The sequence below is a fragment of the Gopherus evgoodei genome, chromosome 4 (genome assembly GCF_007399415.2).
Source record: "Gopherus evgoodei ecotype Sinaloan lineage chromosome 4, rGopEvg1_v1.p, whole genome shotgun sequence".
Taxonomy (NCBI): Eukaryota; Metazoa; Chordata; order Testudines; family Testudinidae; genus Gopherus; species Gopherus evgoodei.
In genome coordinates this window covers 22,755,182-22,775,096 of record NC_044325.1, presented here as the reverse complement: position 1 = coordinate 22,775,096, position 19,915 = coordinate 22,755,182, and the positions used below count along the sequence as shown (strand labels likewise).

The 19,915-nt window shown below is 44.4% G+C and overlaps 1 protein-coding gene across 4 annotated transcripts in view; it reads left to right on the top strand.

Moving 5' to 3' along the window:
* TNFAIP2 (TNF alpha induced protein 2) overlaps window positions 1-15,431 on the top strand; it is a 40,760-nt gene extending 25,329 nt beyond the window's left edge. For all 4 annotated transcript variants that reach the window (XM_030558687.1, XM_030558691.1, XM_030558688.1 and 1 more), the window contains 9 exons: window positions 3,804-3,918; window positions 5,347-5,469; window positions 6,694-6,794; window positions 6,898-6,996; window positions 8,776-8,902; window positions 9,668-9,790; window positions 11,510-11,665; window positions 12,198-12,319; window positions 13,372-15,431. In XM_030558687.1, the coding sequence (XP_030414547.1) occupies window positions 3,804-3,918; window positions 5,347-5,469; window positions 6,694-6,794; window positions 6,898-6,996; window positions 8,776-8,902; window positions 9,668-9,790; window positions 11,510-11,665; window positions 12,198-12,319; window positions 13,372-13,513 (1,108 nt within the window). In that variant the 3' untranslated portion in view covers window positions 13,514-15,431. The remainder of the gene's footprint in view (window positions 1-3,803; window positions 3,919-5,346; window positions 5,470-6,693; window positions 6,795-6,897; window positions 6,997-8,775; window positions 8,903-9,667; window positions 9,791-11,509; window positions 11,666-12,197; window positions 12,320-13,371) is intronic.
* The last annotated feature ends 4,484 nt before the right edge of the window (window positions 15,432-19,915 follow it).

The window sequence follows — 19,915 nt, the reverse complement described above, 5'->3', positions numbered from 1 at the left end:
GGGAGACACTCTACAGCATCATTTATTGCTGGTCCCAGAAAGGAGCAGGGTTCACCCACCTCTAGAGCAGGCTCCATGTTGCAGCATGTGTACAAGGTACCTAGGGGTCACATCACACCCTATGCTAGCAGACCATACCGCTCTGCAGGCTGGTGAGAACTGGCAGGTGAGCAGCCAGGTCCCTTTCCCAGTACCTTGTGGCAAGTGCTGCCACATGGGGGGGGGGGACTCTCACATGCCCCCACCAGTAACACCCATGTGGCCCAGGGCAGGAGTTTGTCTACAGTGATTAGTAATGTACAGCATCAAGTACGATTTTTACAGTATCCAATTCAGACAGTAATTTTGAAACTCAAACACCTCTTGGGTGTCTTGATAGCCATGCCAGGTTATACCCTGTAACTTAACAGCTTGCAGGTGGCAGAAAATGCCTATCTGTCTATGCTCTGTAGGGGATCATTTGACACCACGTACAGTTACACTTTATCCTCATCCTCCCGTGCACTGAGTCATGCCAATTACACTTCATTGCTCTTCAGCCAATTGAGCGAGTGTCTAAGTAGTCAGGAAGTCCCCTCACCTGTCCCTGTGGCTTAAATACATAGGATGGTATTTGCCAGGTCTTGTATTGTGTGGTCCTTGGGCCTGACGCTCCACTAATGTAAATCTGCATTGCTCCATTGGCTCCAAAGATGCCCACATATTTATGTGCAAGTTGGCTTTGCTCCACTGGTGTCAAGTACATGGCTGATTTTTGGAATCAATGGTGCTATGCTGATTTACCCCAGTTTGAGGACCAGACCTGAAATCAACACCTGCAGTTTATTCTAATCCTCTGGGGAGGATTTTTCGCTTCCCCTCAGAGTGCCACAACAGCCATCTTTCAGCCCAGTGGAGCTGGAAGGGAGTCCAGTGCATTGCTGCCACTCTTTAACGAAATAGCTCACAACATCAGGCTGGCCTGGGCAGGTGCCCTGTCCTGATCACCCCTCCAGCTGTGCAGCTGAACTCTTCTAGATTCTCCTTCTCTACCCTAGTCACCTCCTCCTGGGGAAGTGAAGGACCTTTTTTCCTTGTGGCCCCTCATTCAACTGCAGGTCTGTGCTCCTGAGAAACATGATGTGAAGTCATCTGGGAGGGCGGAGTATGTTGCTTAGGCATTACCCACAGTCCCTGCGTACCTCAGAGGGTGTGTTTACACTGCAGCTGGGAGGCGTAATGCCCAGCTCAGGTAGACATACATGGGCTAGCTCTGCTCGAACTAGCACCTGAAAGTAGCAGTGAGGCCACAGCAGTGTGGGTGGAGGCTTGGATTAGCTGCTTGAGTACAATCCCCCCTGGCCCTGGGGGTACAGCTCTGGCAGCTAGCCTGTGCCACCATGGCCCCGGTGCTATTTTTAGCATACTAGCTTGAACACAACTTGTGCATGTATGTCTACCCACACTGGAAATCACATCACACAGCTGCTTAGTAGATACTCCCTGAGTTAGGAGAGCAAGGAATGGAACCCAAATCCAGCAGAGCATTAGCCAAAGGACTGTTACTGCCACATGTTTTGTAAAACTCAACTCCTCCAAAGTACTAGGCAAACTAATTGCTCTGCTGTTAGATATGTTTTGTGAAGAAGTCATGTTCCTTATCACAAGCTGTAAATACAAAAGCTGTGTTACTTTATTTTAAAATCCAAGTATTTTTTTCCTAAGTGCTGCTTTGCTGTAAGATGGATTGACTTGAGGTTGATTTTAGAATTTTTTTCAAAAGCGCTCCTGCACTCAGGGTAGAAACATTGATCAGCTAGTCATGTTTTAACTACTTTCATAAGGAGCAACACGTGATTAAATTGGTATTGCTAAATATGGGTATGAGAGTTTGCAGACACCTTCCCATAAACTGCAGAAACTGTCAGTGTTTCATACCCAGCCTAACCTACTTCCTATGTTAAACATGCACTGTGCAGTGCGGGAGGGTACATGCACAAGGCACGCACCTGCCACTGGTAAATGAGGATACATGATGTCACTGGGCATTTCATAAGAGACCACAGGATACGTACACCAGGGATGAATTTACCCCAGTGGGTTGAAATTCTAAACGCAAGTCGTTTTTTCATACACAAAAACCTCAGTGTCCTATCACTTTGAGTGACTTTATTTGAATATATGGAGATGTAAACCAGATGACAGTAGATTTCCTCTGTGAAAGAGTCTCCTCAAACCATGCTTCTCATCTAACAGCCTGAATGAAACGTAGCGGTCACCTCTAGCAGAGGGCAGGCTTCTGGGCCCAGAGCCTGAACTCATTCTAGGGAGTGCTCAGAGCAGCTGAGGAGAAGGAAGGTGTACACAGTTGGACTTAGTTATCATTGTGCCTCCCCTCCCACCCATGATTCTGGGCACTGGTTGCTCCCCTCACAAAACAGGTTTAGGTTAGTTGCCTGTGGCCCCAAGGGGCTATTTCACCTGTCAGGGAACAGCAGGGTAGAGAGAATCCTTAGCCACACCTCCTGCAGCAGACAATAGGAGGTACAGCACTGATTCATGTTGCCGCAGGTTCCACTTGCACTGGGTGAATCCTCCTGCAGCTGGCTATACAAGTTTTATGGCAACTTTGCACCAGGGACACAGCACAACTCTGATCCCTAGACATTTAAAGGTGCAGCGCCCGGGGGGGGGGGGGGGGGGGGGCAAAACAACAATGACATAGCTACACATACCATGCAAACCTCCCTCAGCGTATTGCATTCAGAAAAGTTCTGGCATAAGCCAAAACGTGTGGCTTTGTTTTGAAAACCGAGTGGGTGGTTTTAGGAGTAATTTGGGAGGGGTGAATCAGCAAATGTTTCAATGTTCCAGACCACTGGATTAGGGTAGGATTATCTAGAACTCTGGCTATTTTCTTACACAAATACCCTGTGAAGGATAAATGGTAAAGCTGAGTGAACATTTTTTACTGAGCTTTTTTCAACAAAAAATGCCAATTCCACACCTTGGCCATCTTCCCCCACTAAACTGTGCCTGGCACAACACTACTGCTGCTAAAGATCTGGCAACAAGTTTCTGAAGTTGTAGAAAAGCAGCCCATATGTTGTTGCTAGGAGTACAATGTGATATTTGTGAAGTGATGGTTCATATATAAATTGTGGATGTTGGGTAATTACTAACATTACTCACTGCAGTGCAAAACCTGCCCTCAGTGTAAGCCTCCTTTGAGGCTGATGGAGTGATTCCACATTGACACCAGGGTGGCAGTTGATTTCTGTCTCCATGTCAAGCCATCAATCCTCCCTTCAATAGGCATTTCACAGAAAGAACAACAGCAGGATATGAGACACCAAAAGCAGCCTTTTAGACACTGAAATTCTAAAAACAACTGCTTGTCCAATGTTCCTTTAGTCACTAAAACCCAGTGTCCCATCAGATAATTCAGCTATTGAAGGAGGAAGGGTTTCCTTTATTTTCATTGCTTTGAATTCTCTCTTTCCCACCAGAACTCAGCTGCTGGCACAAAACTCAACTCCTGGTTCCATTTAGGCTAGAACACTTCTGCACTGTTTGAATTCCCACAGCAAGCTGTGCCAGTGTCCATTACTGTTTAGTGGCACGAACAAACTATAACTGGAGACGTGGGCTACAAAGCCTGGGTGCTGTCTCCCTTCCGCCAAGGCCTGCCTGGGTTTAAGGGCAACACTCATTTTTACATATGGTTTTCACTAATTTCTTTAGCAATGTTAGATTTATGTAAACCAACTGTCTTCAATTACACTGACTCTACGAAATGTGATTGCTTGGCTTTTTCATTCCAGTGACATAAGAAAAAATTCCATTTTAATGAAAGAGTTGGATGAAGCCAAACTGGGGAGCCTGTTGCCACCCAAAACGATCAAACAGCTTGAAGTTAAATACCTGTATAATGAAGTGGTGAGAATCTGTTCATTCCTTTCTTACCTTTATTTCTGTGACATGCCTTAGTGAAGCTTTATTTTGTCCAAGGCACAGTTACTGTGCATTGCTCTGCTCCTTGCGTCATTTTACATACCCTTCAAGATCAGACATGTCAGCTCAACCTTGCTAAGTGAGTGGGAAATGAATCATGTTCTCTCTTGCACAGTGATCTACATAACAAAATGCTGTTCTCTTCATGCTCAGCCCAGCCTACTAGCCTTGGGGGGCTGCATGGCTATTTACACAGAAAAACAATTATCCTATCCCTGGAAGCCTTACCCTAAAAGGGAATAAACTGTCAAAGATTTTTTTGGACCCAATTTTAAGTAAAGCATGCAGAGAGGGCTCAGTTCTCCTCTCCTAGCCAGGTATGTGCAGTGTCGCTCTAGTGGCATTACTCCCGACTTGCGTGCTGTTGTCAGAGGAGACTCCTACCCAAAGCATTTGTGAAAGCAGGTTGGGTGCATGCAAAGGGGTGCAACTGTGCAGGCCTTCCTTTTGAAAATCTAGCTCTTAACTGTACTGAAGAATCATGGCAGAGAGACTGTTAGTCTTGTAGTCTTTTCGGGGGGGGGGAGGTGGAGAGCACCCAAGTGGTGACCATTCTAGTAATCAGTGCTTAGAACCGTGTGATCAGTCAAAAACATCAGGCTAGAATTCTTGGAGACTTGTAAGTAGAGAGGAAGTTCAGTCTGGAGTTCCAGTCTATAATGCCTTCCAGATGTGAGCTGGGACAGGCAAGTTGTTGAGCAAACAGAACGCAGCAGTAGCCTCTCAATGTTAATTGCGATATGTGCTGTGTGGCTCTGCAGTTATCCATGTCAGGAGCAGAAAGGGTCAGCCCTGAGAAGCAGCCACTATATTGCAGCATGCTTCTCCTCCCAGCCTGGCAGCTAGTCAGGTGACGATGTGCCCAGAAGACCGTGCTGCTTTTTGTAGCATTATCTTCTGGGCTCTGGCTGGTAGAGGAGCCACAAGGGAGACTGAACAGCACCCAAAGCACTGGAGCTTCCATTTCCCATTCTCCTGGGAATTAGGGGCAATATCCTGTACACCTTCCAAGCCTCTCCCTGAGCAAACATTAATTGGGAACACTGAAATGAGCCTCAAGTTCCAGAGTTCTTGTATGCCCTCCCCTGAGCTAAACACAGAATGGTACAATATGGTCATGAATAAAGACTGGGCCCTATGGGTATAGGGTTTTTACATGCATCTCTCAGACAGTAGCTTGTAACTGACAGAGAGCAGAGTTTCAAGTTCCTAGCAGGGATTGATGTAAAATTCTGTTAGGCGAGACAAATTACATGACTGAGCAGTAAAATGTAGTCCACAAACCGTGAGCACTAAAAACTATGTACATGGGCTGTGGTAAAGGTTGTTCCTTTTTTCTTTCATTCTGTCAAGGCTTCTATCAAGAACTGGCTGGCCAAGAGTTTAGAAATGGAAGTAAAGAGGTGGACAGAAGAGAGAGAACCAGAAAAACTGGATGGACATTTTCACAGTGAATTAGCCATAGATGTCATCCAGGTAACAAATACACTGAAGTGCGTTGTTTTACTTGATCCAGGATATATTGAAAAATAACTGTCATGCAGGTATTAGAATTTGAAAACAAGTACAATCCATTCAAGGACCTGTAGATATCCACATAAAGGGAAGACCGTGTAATGGTATGGAAAAATCTCTCTAGGTATTTGACATCACCATGGTAACTGCACTTCCTAACTATCAATGGATTTTATCCTCAACACCCTTGTGAGGTAGGCCAGTGCTGTTATCCCCATTTGATTGATGGGGAATGGAGGTACAGGGAGACTAAGTAAGTTGCCCAAGGTCACTGAGGGAGGCTATACCAGAGCAGGGAACTGAACACAGTTCTCCCACAGCACAGGCCAATGTCTTATCCACTAGGCCTGCCTCAGTCAGAGGCTATGGGCTGATTGCATGGGTGGTTATTCATTAGGGACTAGCAGGTCCCTCTGTTCTGCAGTCCTAGGAAACTCCCCTTCCCCACACCTCAAATATGTTAAGGGGAAAAATCCTGCCCTTGTTTGACCTGACAAAAGGGGAATGCATGTGTGTAACCAAAACTGAACCAGTAGGACCTCTTGTACACAAATGAACAAAATGGCAGTTATTTGTTGAGGAACTTGGCTGAGTTTCGGGTTGTGTTAGACAAATCAGCTCTTTTCCTTCATCTTTTCTTGGGTAGGACTCTTTCCCTCTCCCCAGAGATTAGAAGATATTTTTCAAAAAGTGTGCGTGTATTTTTATATATATAAAATCATTTGACACTATGTTCACACTTTTTTTCTTCCTCTGAATTCCTATTTAGTTTCTCCTTCATTTATGTTCCTGATTGAAATCAGAGGATGGAAATATTGCACTAGTGTCCAAAATAAATACAGTTCCATAGCTTATTCCCAGGACAGGCAGTGTTGTCCAGCAGCTAGGACCCTGTGCTGGGACTCTGGAGAGACCAGCATTCTGTTCCATGCTCTGTTGTGTGACTTTGGACAAGTCACGGCACTTTTCCACCGTCTCTAGTTATAGACGGCCAACGCAGGCAGCTGCCACTGGCTCTTGATCAATGTGCTAGGCACTGCACAAACACAAAGCACTACTCTTCTAACACCAATGACTAATAAGAAATCAGCATCAGCCACCTTAGCAATTCTCCTGTGGGTTTTTTTGCAGGGGAGGGTTGTTGTAGAAGTTTGAAGTTGACAGTTGTTCAATTTTATGTCTTAGACTATTCATGGAGGACAAAAGCGAGCTGCAGAAATTACACCTGAACTGGGCAAACAACTGTCCGTTGTACTATTGGTGGAGCTGTCAACGTTTTTGAAAAGGTAGAGTAACAATCTGTTGCAGGAAATAGCTTCTTAAGCGCAATGTTGACATCCAGTTGCAAAGTTACTGATCCTGATTTCTTCTTTCAATCTCTCCCTTTAGCTACCAGAAGGCCTTAGAAGAATTTAAAGAGAAAAACAAGCAGCACAGCTATTTCAAGGCTACGATAATTGCAAATATTAACAACTGTATGAATTTTAGGTAAGTGTCACAATGAACATGCTTAACTTATTGCTTTGTAATCAATCCGGGTGACACTAGCTTGTGGCGGTAAAAAGAGCATTACAGCAGCAAAGACATGGAAACTTTTAATTGTATTTAATATATACATACTGATTTAGAGAGAGAGAAGCTACAGTGTAACTTCCATTATCTAATATCCAGAAATCTGAATCAAATCTGTACAGTATATACTTGTCACTCTTATTTTTTAGCTAGTGTAAATCAGCATAGCTCCAGGGAAGTCATTCATATGTCATTTTAGAGCAGCTGAGAACCCCACCCAAAGATTTTCAGCTACTACAACAATCCTATTATTCCAGATTTCAACTGTTCCTGTTGAGTGCAAGTTCTGACAACATATAGGTCATGGAATCAGGATACCAGGGTTTCATTCTTTGTTCCTACACTGATTGATCATGGACAAGTCGCCTAGTCTCCAAGTGCCCATCTGTAGAACAGATATGCGCTTGGGGTAAAAGAAAAAGTGCCATTTGATTATTTAGGAACATGCAGTTTCATTCCATTAGGACAGTTTCCACAACTGCATTTTTCCTTTTATCCAAGCTGTGCATCATTAAATAATTTTGCTACAAAACTAAGGTACCCTCTGGCTGTCCTAACAGAGTGGAGATATTTATTATTTTCATGAAATAATGGAAAAACGATAGACTGAATCCTGCGTGAGAGGTCAGAGCCTGAGTCAAACTGTTCAAAAGGCACAAGGTTGTAGGCACAGAGTTTCTATTCTGCCGGGGGATGCTGCCCCTGGCTCTGCCCAGGCCCTCCCCTACTCCACCCCTTCCACCAATGCACCACCCCCACCCTGCTTCTTCCCACCCCTGCTCCGCCCCTGCCCTTCTTCCCATCCAGTTCCATCCCCTCCCCAAATGCACTGCACCCTCACTCCTCTCCCCTCCCCCGCCCAGCACCTTCTGATGCCACGAAACAGCTGATCTCTGGCAGGCGGGAGGTACTGGGAGCGATGGGGAGGCAGTGATCCGTGGAGCCGCAGGTGGACAGGAGACACAGGGGGGAGGGAGAGGTGTTGATGGGGGGGCTGCCAGTAGGTGCAAAGTCCTCACCATTTTTTTTTCCCCCATGGGTGCTTCAGCCCCAGAGCACCCACAGAGTCAGCGCCTATGCACAAGGCTGAGGAACTGAATCCTACGGCCCAGCCTGTAGTAGCCAATGTCCACCAGGGCCATAGGAAAGAGCATCAGATATTGCCTGTTGCCACTCATTTCATGAGGGTTTGAGTCCATGTATCTGCATTGTGTGCCCTGTGAACCTGCTACAGCTCAGCTCACCTACAACTTCATTCCTGCACTCCTGTGCCAAGAACTGACATCAAGCTGGCAAGGAGGTATGGAGTTCCTGCAGTGCCTGGGTCCCGTGTAGCAGGGGATGTTATTTCCACTGCAGTTTGGCCTTTACCGGGGCAATGGCAGGGCTATTTGGATCTGCCCTTTTGCCATTCACATATGCAGTGATAATTTACACGTACCTCCAATAATAACAGAACAATTGCCAGACAGACAAATTAAAAAGTCATCGTCATGTAATCAGTATCCTCCCACTAACACTGACCATCACTTCTACTCTAAGATATAGAAGCCACTCAGAATTCTAGTTTGCTTTTTGGATAATGAACAAAACTTGATGTCCTGGTGCTAGGTTCCATTTTCTGACCTATTAAAATGTGTCTCCCACTAGTGTTCCTATTCTTTGTAGCAAATCTATCCCTGCATCTTGTTTCAGAGACCACACAGAGAAAACCACACCATCAGCACAAGACAGCACGAGATTGAAAATACTTGGTACACTTAGTGTAATAGAGAACCTTGGCTATGATGTGCTGCTTCAAGATTTGTTTCTGGAGTTAAAGGTAACCTGTGTGTATTACATGAATAAATGCCAAGCGTATAGGAATGTAATTGTATCATGAAATATTCCTGTAGAGGAAAAGTCTAATATGTTACTGATTTGATTTGGGACAAAAAAGTAGGTTCCACATAATTTTCCCAGAATTCTTCTTTTGGGGTAGGAAGGGGGTTAAACATATAGCAACACAGTGTTCCAGGGTTTATACTACACATTGTAGTATCTGATCACATTTCTTCACTGAGATCATTATCATGCTGTCTTTATCAAAGCAATGAATATACACTTCAGGTTGATCGATTTAACTGAATGAGAAGTTTACAGTCTAAAGAAAAATCTGATCTTTTCTCATCTATTAGAGAGGGACCCCAAGCCAAACCCCACAACCTATCACACCCAAACTTGAGAAAAGATCAGAGCCAGATCTGAACTTTAAGTCTCAGCCCCCACCTTCATTATTAAACTCAATTGGATCCCATTGTTTTATTCCTCAATTAGAGTGACCAGATGTCCTGATTTTATTGGGACAGTCCCAATCTTTGGATCTTTTTCTTATATAAGCTCCTATTATCTCCCACCCTCTGTCCCAGTTTTTCACACTTGCTGTCTGGTCACCCTATCCTCCATTCACCCCTTCTCCTGTAGCAGGCCATCTTTAATTTCTTTGTACAGCACCATGCACACCTGTTGTATAAGATGTTAATCTCTACGTACATATTTGCATTTAGACTTTGCTTTGTAGAAGCTGAACAGCATGTTCTTTCCTCAGCCTATTTTTAGAAAGTTCACCCAAAGTAAATGGCTTTCGTGCAGTGAAACGATTAATGAAATCATTCAGGCCACCAGCAACCACCTTTCAGAATTCAAGACTCTCCACGACCCTTTTTATCAGGTAAGGTCAAAGGGAGACATTGAAAGAATTCTAGGGAATCCAAGCTTGGCTTGTCAGCTAGGGACCATTCTGATGCTCAGCTATATGGACCCACCTCAGTTTGGCCAGGGGACTGGGTGTGCGTGTTGGCAAGTGCCATCTTAACCCCATTTAAACTGGTGAGTTTTCACAATAGCAAATTCCATTCCCAAGGAGGGATTACCTAAATCATCCCAATGGCCAGCATCAACTCCTATCCATCAAAGCCAGATTCACGTACCTCCTTCTGACCCTGGTTTCTTCAGCATGATGGCCAAACACATTGAAGCCTTTCTAATATTCAGGCAGCTTTTCAGAATAAGGCTTTGTCTACATCAAGGATCTGGGCTGTTGGTCCTCCAGCCCCAGCATGGCTGCACATGTGCAAATTAGTTTATGGTGGCTTTGATAATCCTAAGTATTTGCAGGGGAGGTTGCAATGGGTGCCAATCTCAAGAACAGGCCACGTCTAGATGTTGTGATCTGCAGTGCAAGCTTCTATCCTCAGCCACATCCAAGGCGATTTTAAATGTCCAAGTCTATATTTCTTGTGATTATACAGCAAGCCTCAAATAGACAACGTACAGTCCCCATGTAAGAATTCTGTTTCCTCCTTTCGTCTCTCTAATAATCTGAACAAATTCAGTAATATATGTAATCAAATAGGGGACCAGGAGGAGCTGAGGCAGATTCCTGTTTCCCTGCAATATTTCTACCTCTCGTGCATCACTCGTTTCCAGTAGGAAATCCCCATTCTGGGAAAGAGCCAATTCCCAGACATCATTTGCTTTGCGTACGAGGGGCTGGGAGTCTTTGTGCACTGGGTAGAACAGGACTCCAGATCAGCCAGTAATAAGGAGATGAGCTAGTACTTCAGAACTAATGAGAATCCAGCATGGCTGTCCAGGTGTAACTGAGGGCAGGAATTTGGCACACCATGTTTTAGCATTGGGACCATACTGCCATTGATCCACATGTACAAACAGGGGCTTAATGTTGTTTAAAGGTGTCCCAAACAAAAATTCGAAACAGACCCCCCGCCCCCTTTCCCTGAGCTCACCTATGCTAGCCCAGGCCATCCTCCCATCCCCTGGTGAATGTCTCCTCCATTCCCTCTTTCCTCCCCTAACTCACCCAGCTCCAAGACTGCTCTTGTTATGGTCCTTGATGGCTGGCCTTGGAAAGAGGCTGCACATCTGTGTCTCCCCTGGTGAGTGGGCAGGAGCTGTTCCCTTCTCTAGGTATTCACCTCCTGCGTCAGCTCCACCAGGGGCAACTATGGAACTTGGGGCTGGGAGCAACTGAAAAGAAATTGCCCAAGGCTGTCCTCTCCATGACAGCAATTGGAGCAAGTCTCTTAGAGGTGGGGTAGGATTTTCCCTCTGTTGCTACTCTTTGAAACCATCTGAGGCTCTGCCCATTCGCTGCCCATTCCTCCTGTCAAGTCAAAGGCGAGTGCTTGAAGCCTCATTCTAACTCCCAATTGCAGGGCTCAGCCCCTGTAGCCCCACCCCTCACCACCACTGGACTTGGATACATAGTAGGAGGGGACTATGGAGACCTGTATGTAAGTGCAGTTGAGATAAGTGGCAACTCTGTGCCAGACATCTGGCATAATCTGTAGCCCTCCGAGTGGGTTCCATGCATACGATCCTACTGAATTAACTTCCATTCTCTCTCCCCCTGCCCCACCACAAACAGGGCATTATGGAGAAGGTCCATGGTCACTTGGTGAGAGAATACATTGTGAGGCTAATTAAGAAGAAAGTCAGTTTGAAAACCCCAGAACTACAGCAAAACTTGGCAAATCTCATTTCAACTCACGCCTACCACTTGCAAAGCTTCTGCAAAGAGAAGGTTAGTAATGGCTCACCATGTCCACCTTACAATTTAGTTCTATGAACTTCTGAAAGGAGTTTTCTTCAGCCTCTAGCATTAAATTCTTCAAATGCTATTTAGTTTTTTCAAGTGGATGTTACGCAGAAGGGGAGTTTTCTGAGGTTAGGGGCAGTTAAAGTTGGAATATATGCCCGGGGACTGAAGGTTACACAGTTTACAAGTCTAACACTCTAGTAGCAGCAAATGGGCTGCCAAGTACAATGTTAATTTCCCACTTCCTCCTGATTACATGCAATTGGTTCCTTTCCTGTTATGCTCAATCTGGGCAAGGCTAAATCCAGTTTAGAACAAAGTCTCTGCAAACTATAGGGCATCATTTCTAATCGCTGTTTGGTTCCTTCCTTCGTGCCAAACCCAATTGTGTCAGAAACTGGCTTAGCTGGAATCCTGTTTAAACAGCATTCCTTAGTTATGTCCCCACCCCATGCAGACAGGGTTTTGTATTCCCAATGGACCTGTATTAGACTGTTTGCTCACTATTTTCTGATAGGGGTCCAAGGCCACGTGGTTGGATTCTGCACTCCCAAAACTGGCTGAAATAATCAGACTTCAGGATTCAAATGGCATTAAAATAGAAGTTGCTATGCTTGCTAATACATACCCAGATATGAGGTAAGAAGTACTGAAAAATACTTGTGAACATTAATAGGAACGTCCATAGTAGTTCCATGAAGATACTTGAGTGTTAGATGAAAAGCAGCTAGTTTGAGCATCAGCTTTTCTAGATCAGGTTCAAGCACTTCAAGGCCTGCTACACAGAGAGTTCATCATCCATGCCAAGTGCCTAGGAACACTGCCACATGGTGGGTAACAACTCCCCTTTTAGAAGGTACAGTTCAGAGATCTTGTAGGAGGTTTTTTTTTTTCCCCCTAAATGTTCCTGACCTCTTTTCCAAAGTACATACAGATCCAAGTTCCATAATTCAGCTGTGCAACCACTGATTTTATAGCTCAGATTAGGTGTCTTCCACTCTATCCCCCCAACATGTAATTTTTTGTGACCGTTTGGCTGGTGACCCATCAGCTAAAATAAATTGTCTTAAACAAGACCCCATCTAGAATCTACACATTCTGAGCCAGGTATCAGGGTGTAGCCATGTTAGTCTGTATCCACAAAAACAACAAGGAGTCTGGTGGCACCTTAAAGACTAACAGATTTATTTGGGCATATCTGAAAAAGTGGGGTTTTTACCCACGAAAGCTTATGCCCAAATAAATCTGTTAGTCTTTAAGGTGCCACCGGACTCCTTATTGATTCTGAGCCAGGTTTCTCCTCTTCATGTCAACTGAGGGCAGGGGATGGTGCAGTGGTCAGGGTACTAGCCTGGGATTTAGGAGACCTGGATTATATTCCCTCCTCTGCAGAGACTTCCTGTGTAACCTTGGACAAATCACTTAGCCTCTCCATGTCTCAGTTGCAATCAACAGAATTGAGATTGAATTATTTGTATTACCGTAGTGCTTAGACATCTCACTCCTGGAACAGAACCGCATTCTGCTAGGTGTTGTATAAACACAGAACAAAAAGCACTTCTCCTACCACACAGGGGTGTTGTGAGGATAAGGACATTAAAGACCTTTAGGTGGTCAGATGATCGGGCCACAAAGGAACCTTAGATACGTACACAGAGTGGCACTAACATTGCATCTTTTCTGTTTGCTAGCAAAAAGCACGTTGCTGCCATCTTGTACATCAAGGGAAACTTGCCAAACAGTGAAGTAAGAAGCATCCTGAGCATCCTGGATGTCAGCACAAAGTCCACCACTTCCTGTGAATCACTGTTCTCAGCTATAAAGATTTCCTAGGCTTGATCCCTGCACCCAGCACTCATACTGTATGCGACTATTTGCTAAGCTAGTAAAAGTCACAGCATGGGGCTAGGTTCAGCAAGCCTCACGCATGGGCTGGGTAGCTAACTGGTGCAGCAGCATTTCTCTACTGAAGTCCTTTTTTGTCATTGTGAGTGACTCCCCTGTGGGAAGAGATTTGCTCTGTGCTTAGCTACGAAGGGATGGAATCTAATGGAGGGGTTGTGTTCTAGTTCTCTGAACAGCAAACAGAGCTCTCAAATCAGGCACTGACTCCCTCTGAGGTCTCAGGCAATCCCACTATGCCTCAGTTTCCCCGTGGGTACAATAATACTCCAGTTACTTCCCGGGGCATTACAAGTATTACCTAGCTAACTAACTATTTAGCTAAGCTCTATAAAGCATGGCTTGTCCTCTATGGAAGAAGAGGCTCTTTGCTAAGCTCTTTTGTGGGGAAAAATTAAATGTAAAGTGATTGGGGGGGAAAAATTTCAGAGCATGCTCAGTAGACATCTGCTAGGTTTTCTTTTTAATCAGAGGCTAAGAAGCTGCATTTTCTATTAGATCAATAAGATGTGGCAAAGGGGTCAGGAAGGAACAAAGCCTGCCCTCAGGCTGGCTTGCAGGAACAGTTTGGATAAGGAAAGTTTTAAAGGGTCTCATTGAAGGTTGTGACTGCATGCGTTTCAAAAAGTGAAATTGCCTTATCATGGACAAGAGAAAAGTCACAGCACAGAAAGTTGCCGATCTTGGAACTTTAGGAGCTTTCGGCATTTTGTAAAATCCAAATTTTAATTTTTTAAAAATCTAAGTTTTGATACCTTTCTTTTGTGAGGCTATAGCCAGCACAGTGTAAACTGATGGGTTGCTGCTCAGCTAAGCAAGCCTTGCAGAAAGCATTCCCTAGACACATCATAGCAGTCAGCCAGAGGTGGGATTTACCACTCCTATACCCCATTCACCTCCCCGAGGTGTGAATTTCTAAGCCTGCTTGGCAAATTAGGATCCAATCCTGCAAGTGCTCTGCACACAGAGCTCCCATCAGAGTTCCAGGTCGGAGTGGGATTTTAAGTATTCACATTTCTGACTTCCTCCTGTTTATGTTCAGTAGTTCCCAGTGCTATAGATTAAAGGTTTCGATAGCTAATTATACATTGCACTAGCTGGTGTAGCCTAAGGCCCCAATTCAGCAAAGTGCTTACATCCACAACATTCAGCAAAGCATGTGTTTCAGTTCTATTGCTTTCAATGGGATTTGAACATGTGCTTTAAGTGTTTGGGAGCCTAACTGCAACACACATTTTGTGTTATCTTTTTGTATAAAATCTCTCTCTCTCTTAGTTGCCCTCTATCCTGCTGTATGGGTCTAGAATGGGGTTGGAAATACCAATCTTAAGTATGTTTTGAAAGCAAGTTTTTGTTTTCAAAACCTAATCTTTTAGTCAGAGAATTAATCATCAAAATATCCAATTTGTTGAATCCAAGACCTTTACCCTTGGTATCAGACTGTAGAAAGCTCATCTGCAAGGAGTAGAGTGACCAGATGTCCTGATTTTATAGGGACAGTCCTGATTTTGGGATCTCTTATGTAGGCTCCTATTACCCCCACCCCCTGTCCCGATTTTTCACACTTGCTGTCTGGTCACTCTAACAGGAGGATGAATAATGACTACAGAAACTGTGAAACGGTAGTTGCAGACAAAGCCTATTGGCATTAACGTCACTATAAAACCATTTTAAATGTGACCAGATCTTGTGTATAATGCATGTAAGCGTCTGCTTTCTAATCCTGAGGTTATATCTCCACAGGTATTTGTAGGTATCGGTGTATTTTAGAATCCAATTTTATTTTCTCTAATTATCTTTGTATGTAATATTTATATTTAAACAGTATTAAAATTATGCTGGAAATGTAGGTGACTTACCTCTGGTTGTGTGTATGTACTGTATATACCATATGCATGGGTAACCCTATGGTATTCCTTCAGAGATGATTCCCTTAGTACTTGCACCCTGACGAATGTTAGGGTAGGATTGCCAACTTTCTAATTGCAGAAACTCCTGCCCTTTCTCAGAGACCCTGCCCCCCATGTACTCAGTCCTGGCTTCCTCTGTTGCTCGCTCTCCCCCACCCTCACTTACTCGCTCATTTTCACCAGGCTGGGTCAGGGGTGTGGGCTCTGGCTGGGGCTGCAGGGTGGGGCCAGGGAAGAGGGATTTGGAGTGCAGGAGGGGGCTCGGGTAGAGGCATGGGAGGGGGTCTGGGGTGCGGGTTCTGGGCAGCACTGACCCCAGCGGCCCAAGCATTTCCCAGGGATGGAGGAAGTACACATGGCTCCTGAGAAGTGGTGGCATGTCGCTCCAGCTCCTAGGCAGATGGGCGGCCAGGGAAGCTCTGTGCGCTACCCCCACCCCCAGGCACCACCCCAAGCACTGGCTTCACAGCTCCCATTGGCCATGGCGTTCCTGGCCAATTGAAGCTGTGGAGCTGGCAGGCAGGGCAGGGCAGGGGCAGTGCACAGAGCCCCCCTCACCACCCCTTTGCCTAGGAGCCGGAGGGACATGCTAGCCACTTCCTGGGAGTCATGCAGAGCTGGGCACAGAGCCTGCCTGCTCTGCTCAGGGTGGCCAACCAGACTCTTAGCAGCCCTGTCAGCTGTGCTGACTGGAGTTGCCAGCATTCCTTTTCAAGCAGGCATTCCGGACGCCTGGCAACCCTATGTTAGAGTCCAGTGCCTCATACACTGAGGGTACCACTGGAATACAAATAAAGAGAAGCTGTACTGCAGGGCCACATGCTGTGTGTGTGTGTGCGTGCAGGCGCATACTCTATCTTATTCACTTGATACTGTAGCCTGGCTTCCTATGGTCTTGGGAGCAGGGATTGTCATTTCCTGTGTGTTTGTGTAGCATCTAGCACCGTGGTGTCCAGCCTAGGTGTTACTGAACTATAAACATTGAATAATAAAAACAGATCAGTATATTTTTTGAGGATACGCTTGTGACAGGTTGGACCCCCTTAGGATGCCACCTGATGTGCTGAGATACCACTGAGCCTGCCTCTTATACCAGCTTGGGAACCCTTTTTACCTATCTTGCTAACCTAGGCTATTAAACCTCCTCCAGCAAACACACAGGCAGGGCCACACCCAACTGCAGAATGAAACAGAAACAGTTCTGGGAAGGCTCATCTTAAAGGACTTGCCCCAGCACTGAGGTGTCTACCTCCCTGGGAGTACAGACCCAAAGATATATTATGAAATCCGCCTCCTCCCTTAATATGGAGGAAGGAATGCACAACTTCTCACCCCCCATCCCTGCCCTGGTTAGACATTACAGAAAATGGGTTTAATAATAAACAAAACCAAATTTTATTAACTATAAAAGGCAGATTTTAAGTGGTTAAAGGGGTAGCAAACAGAACAAAGCAGATTACTAAGCAAATGAAACCAAACATACAAACTAAACTAGTTTCACTTAAGAAACTGGTTACAAAGAATATTTCTCACCCTAGATATCATTGCAGGCAGATTACAGAAAGTCTTGAAAGTCTCCCTTTTGAGACTTCAGGTATTATTACCCACAAGCTAGGCTCTCTTCTAGCTTGGGTTCAACCCTTCTCCCCTCAGTTCAGTTTTTGCTTCCAAGTCTTTTTAAGTCTCTCTTTGGGTGGGGAGGCAGAGGAGAACCATGATGATGTCACTCCCCTGCCTTATATAGCTCTTGTGTAAGGTGAGATCCCTTTGTCTTCTAGTGCAAAACCACTGGCATTCCAAAAGGGGAAGAGGGGTATCTAGGACCAAGTGACTCAGACCCCGGTCTCTGCATGGCTGTGGCAGCCATTGCTTGTAGGCAGTCTCCAGTGTCTACTGGAAGGCTAAGCTCTTTCACAGTCCATTGTCTTTCCTAATGGCCAATGGTCCTTTTCCCTTGTTGTATCTGAAGTGTTAGCAGTGGACGTCACCCAAAGTAGCATAGTTGAACTACAGATACATAATCAATATTCCTAACTTCAGATACAGAAATGATACAGACATACAAATTGGACAGTTACATTCAGTAAATTATAACCTTTCCAATGATATCTTGCAAACCCATCTTGCATAAAGTACATTTCAGTTATGTCATATCATAAGCATATTTTCAAAAAGAATATGGTGTGAAACATCACACCACTTAATTCTTGTTATTCATGCACACCCTTGTTTCCAGTTTGTTTTCTTGTGTGGCTGAAAGTACAGTTCATCACTTTTTGTCATTTGTGCTCCTAGGCCCAACCTCCATGCTGAGGTTGCTAAAAACTTCCATGGAAGCAGTCTCCAACTCCCTAGTTACTGCCACAAAGATGTTACATTGAAAGATGAGAAGTTGGCCAGACGGATCAGCCACCATTTCACTGCCACAATTTACAGTATTCCCCTCCCAAAAGATGGCAGTCACATGCCTGACTGATCCTAAAGGACTAACCACCATGAGTCAGTCAGGTTCTCAGGAACAGACAATTCCAATTGAAACCAATGGGAATCATACCCATTTTAACAACAAGCATCAGGTTCCAGAGAGCACAACCAACCATTGCTGAATGTTGTTGACATGGCTGAAAAAACAACACCATAAAAAATTTCAAATGCTGTGAGTTTTGGGGGCAGCCAGGACTGTCCTCCGCTGCCTCCAGTGTGAGGGAGTCTTGGCTGGCCTGACTGGGTGTCAGCTATTCAAGCTCTCTCCTCTGGGCTATGCCAGCCCTGTCTTTACCTTGCAGGTTAACAATAGATACCCCCCCCCCCCCAATCTCTGAGTCCCTTTGAATCATTCCCCTGTGAATTCCAGCCCCTGACACTGGCTACTCTCAGAAATACCAGCTCCTCCACACCCAAAGGTGCAGTTTACCCCAGTTTACAGTTTTATCTTAAACCACCACTCCTGTAAACCACACAGCACTTATTATAAAACCAAAGTAGGTTTAAGACAGCATAAAGATTGAACTAGAATTGGCCATGGAAACAAATGGTTACAATACAAGATGAAAGTTACAGAATGTGAATCTGGATCTACACTTATCAATAGTTCCCTTTTATACCTCATAAAGTAGGGTGTTCCACTCCTCCCCCAAGATTCAGGCTGTTGCAAAGTTGGCTGGTTTCTCAAGAAGCAGGATCCAAATATTCATGAAACACTGCCCCTCCACAAGAGGGTTTCTCAGTGAAGAGTGCTTCGCCCATCCCTGCGTTATACTGAAAACAGCCTTTTGTTTCTATTCACAGACAGGGCAACCCTTGTCTTATTGTAAAGTTCCTTTTTTAGCTTGAGGTGGTTATGGTTGTTTGCATTTGCCTCTGATGATCTCTCATTGGAAGTCCTGGTACTGAGCAAGGCAAAATGTTGAGCCTTGCACTGCATCATCAACCAACCCAGGGTGATCATTCCAACCCTGTTGGAATGGACCATCACTGAGACACGTTATCTCTGACGACTGTTTTTACTCCAAGTACATAAAGCATACTTTCAATATAAAATACATTGTTCCTTAAATATTACCTGTACATATGTTCAAGATTACAAATCTTAACAAGTTATGAGCTTTCTGTAGATACCCTGCATATTACTCTTTATGCATAAAATATCCTGTAAGTTGTATTTGGTGTAATGAGTTTATGAGGTCTGAGGTGAGTTGATTGTAACTCAGTGTATCTACATCTCTTTACATACTTACAAATCAAAATCTGGATGCAGTACTGACTTTTTAACATTCAAGCAGGAATGCTCATAGCATCTATTAGCCATCATATGAAAGTTTATACTCTACTTAGCCAAATAATGTTTTACTTGCTATAAACAATTTTTTGCAGTGCTTGATGCTGTCCAAGTTTTGATTTATACCTCTGTTGGTAATTAGAGAAACATCATGTAAATTGTTATGTTGGCGTTAAAAGTAAATATTCCACTTAAATAAATGCTTGAAGGAAAATAGCAAATCTAAATATCTGAGGGGAAGGAACAAATGATCTCTCACACACATTTCATATGGCATGAGTAATTGCCTGGTATGAGACCCCCCTTATAAAATCTTCATTTTCAGCTTCAGTGAGCCCAGGAACAAAAAAGTCTTTTAATCTTATTGTCTGACCTGACACTTATAATGGCATTATTTATATATAGCATACTTCATATACATTTTCAAGGCACACTTACGAGGATGCACGAATGGCTTGATTAGATTTTAACACAAATAAACCAGTGCTCCTATAAGATAAATAAAATCAACTTCTGTTGTCAGTAACGTGGCTTGTTTAGTTACCATAGGCCGTCTATTTATATTGGCATCTTCCCACACTTGGACATATCCGTTGATCATTAAGACCAGATAAAGTAGCATTTCTCTTCTGAAAAACTGACGGG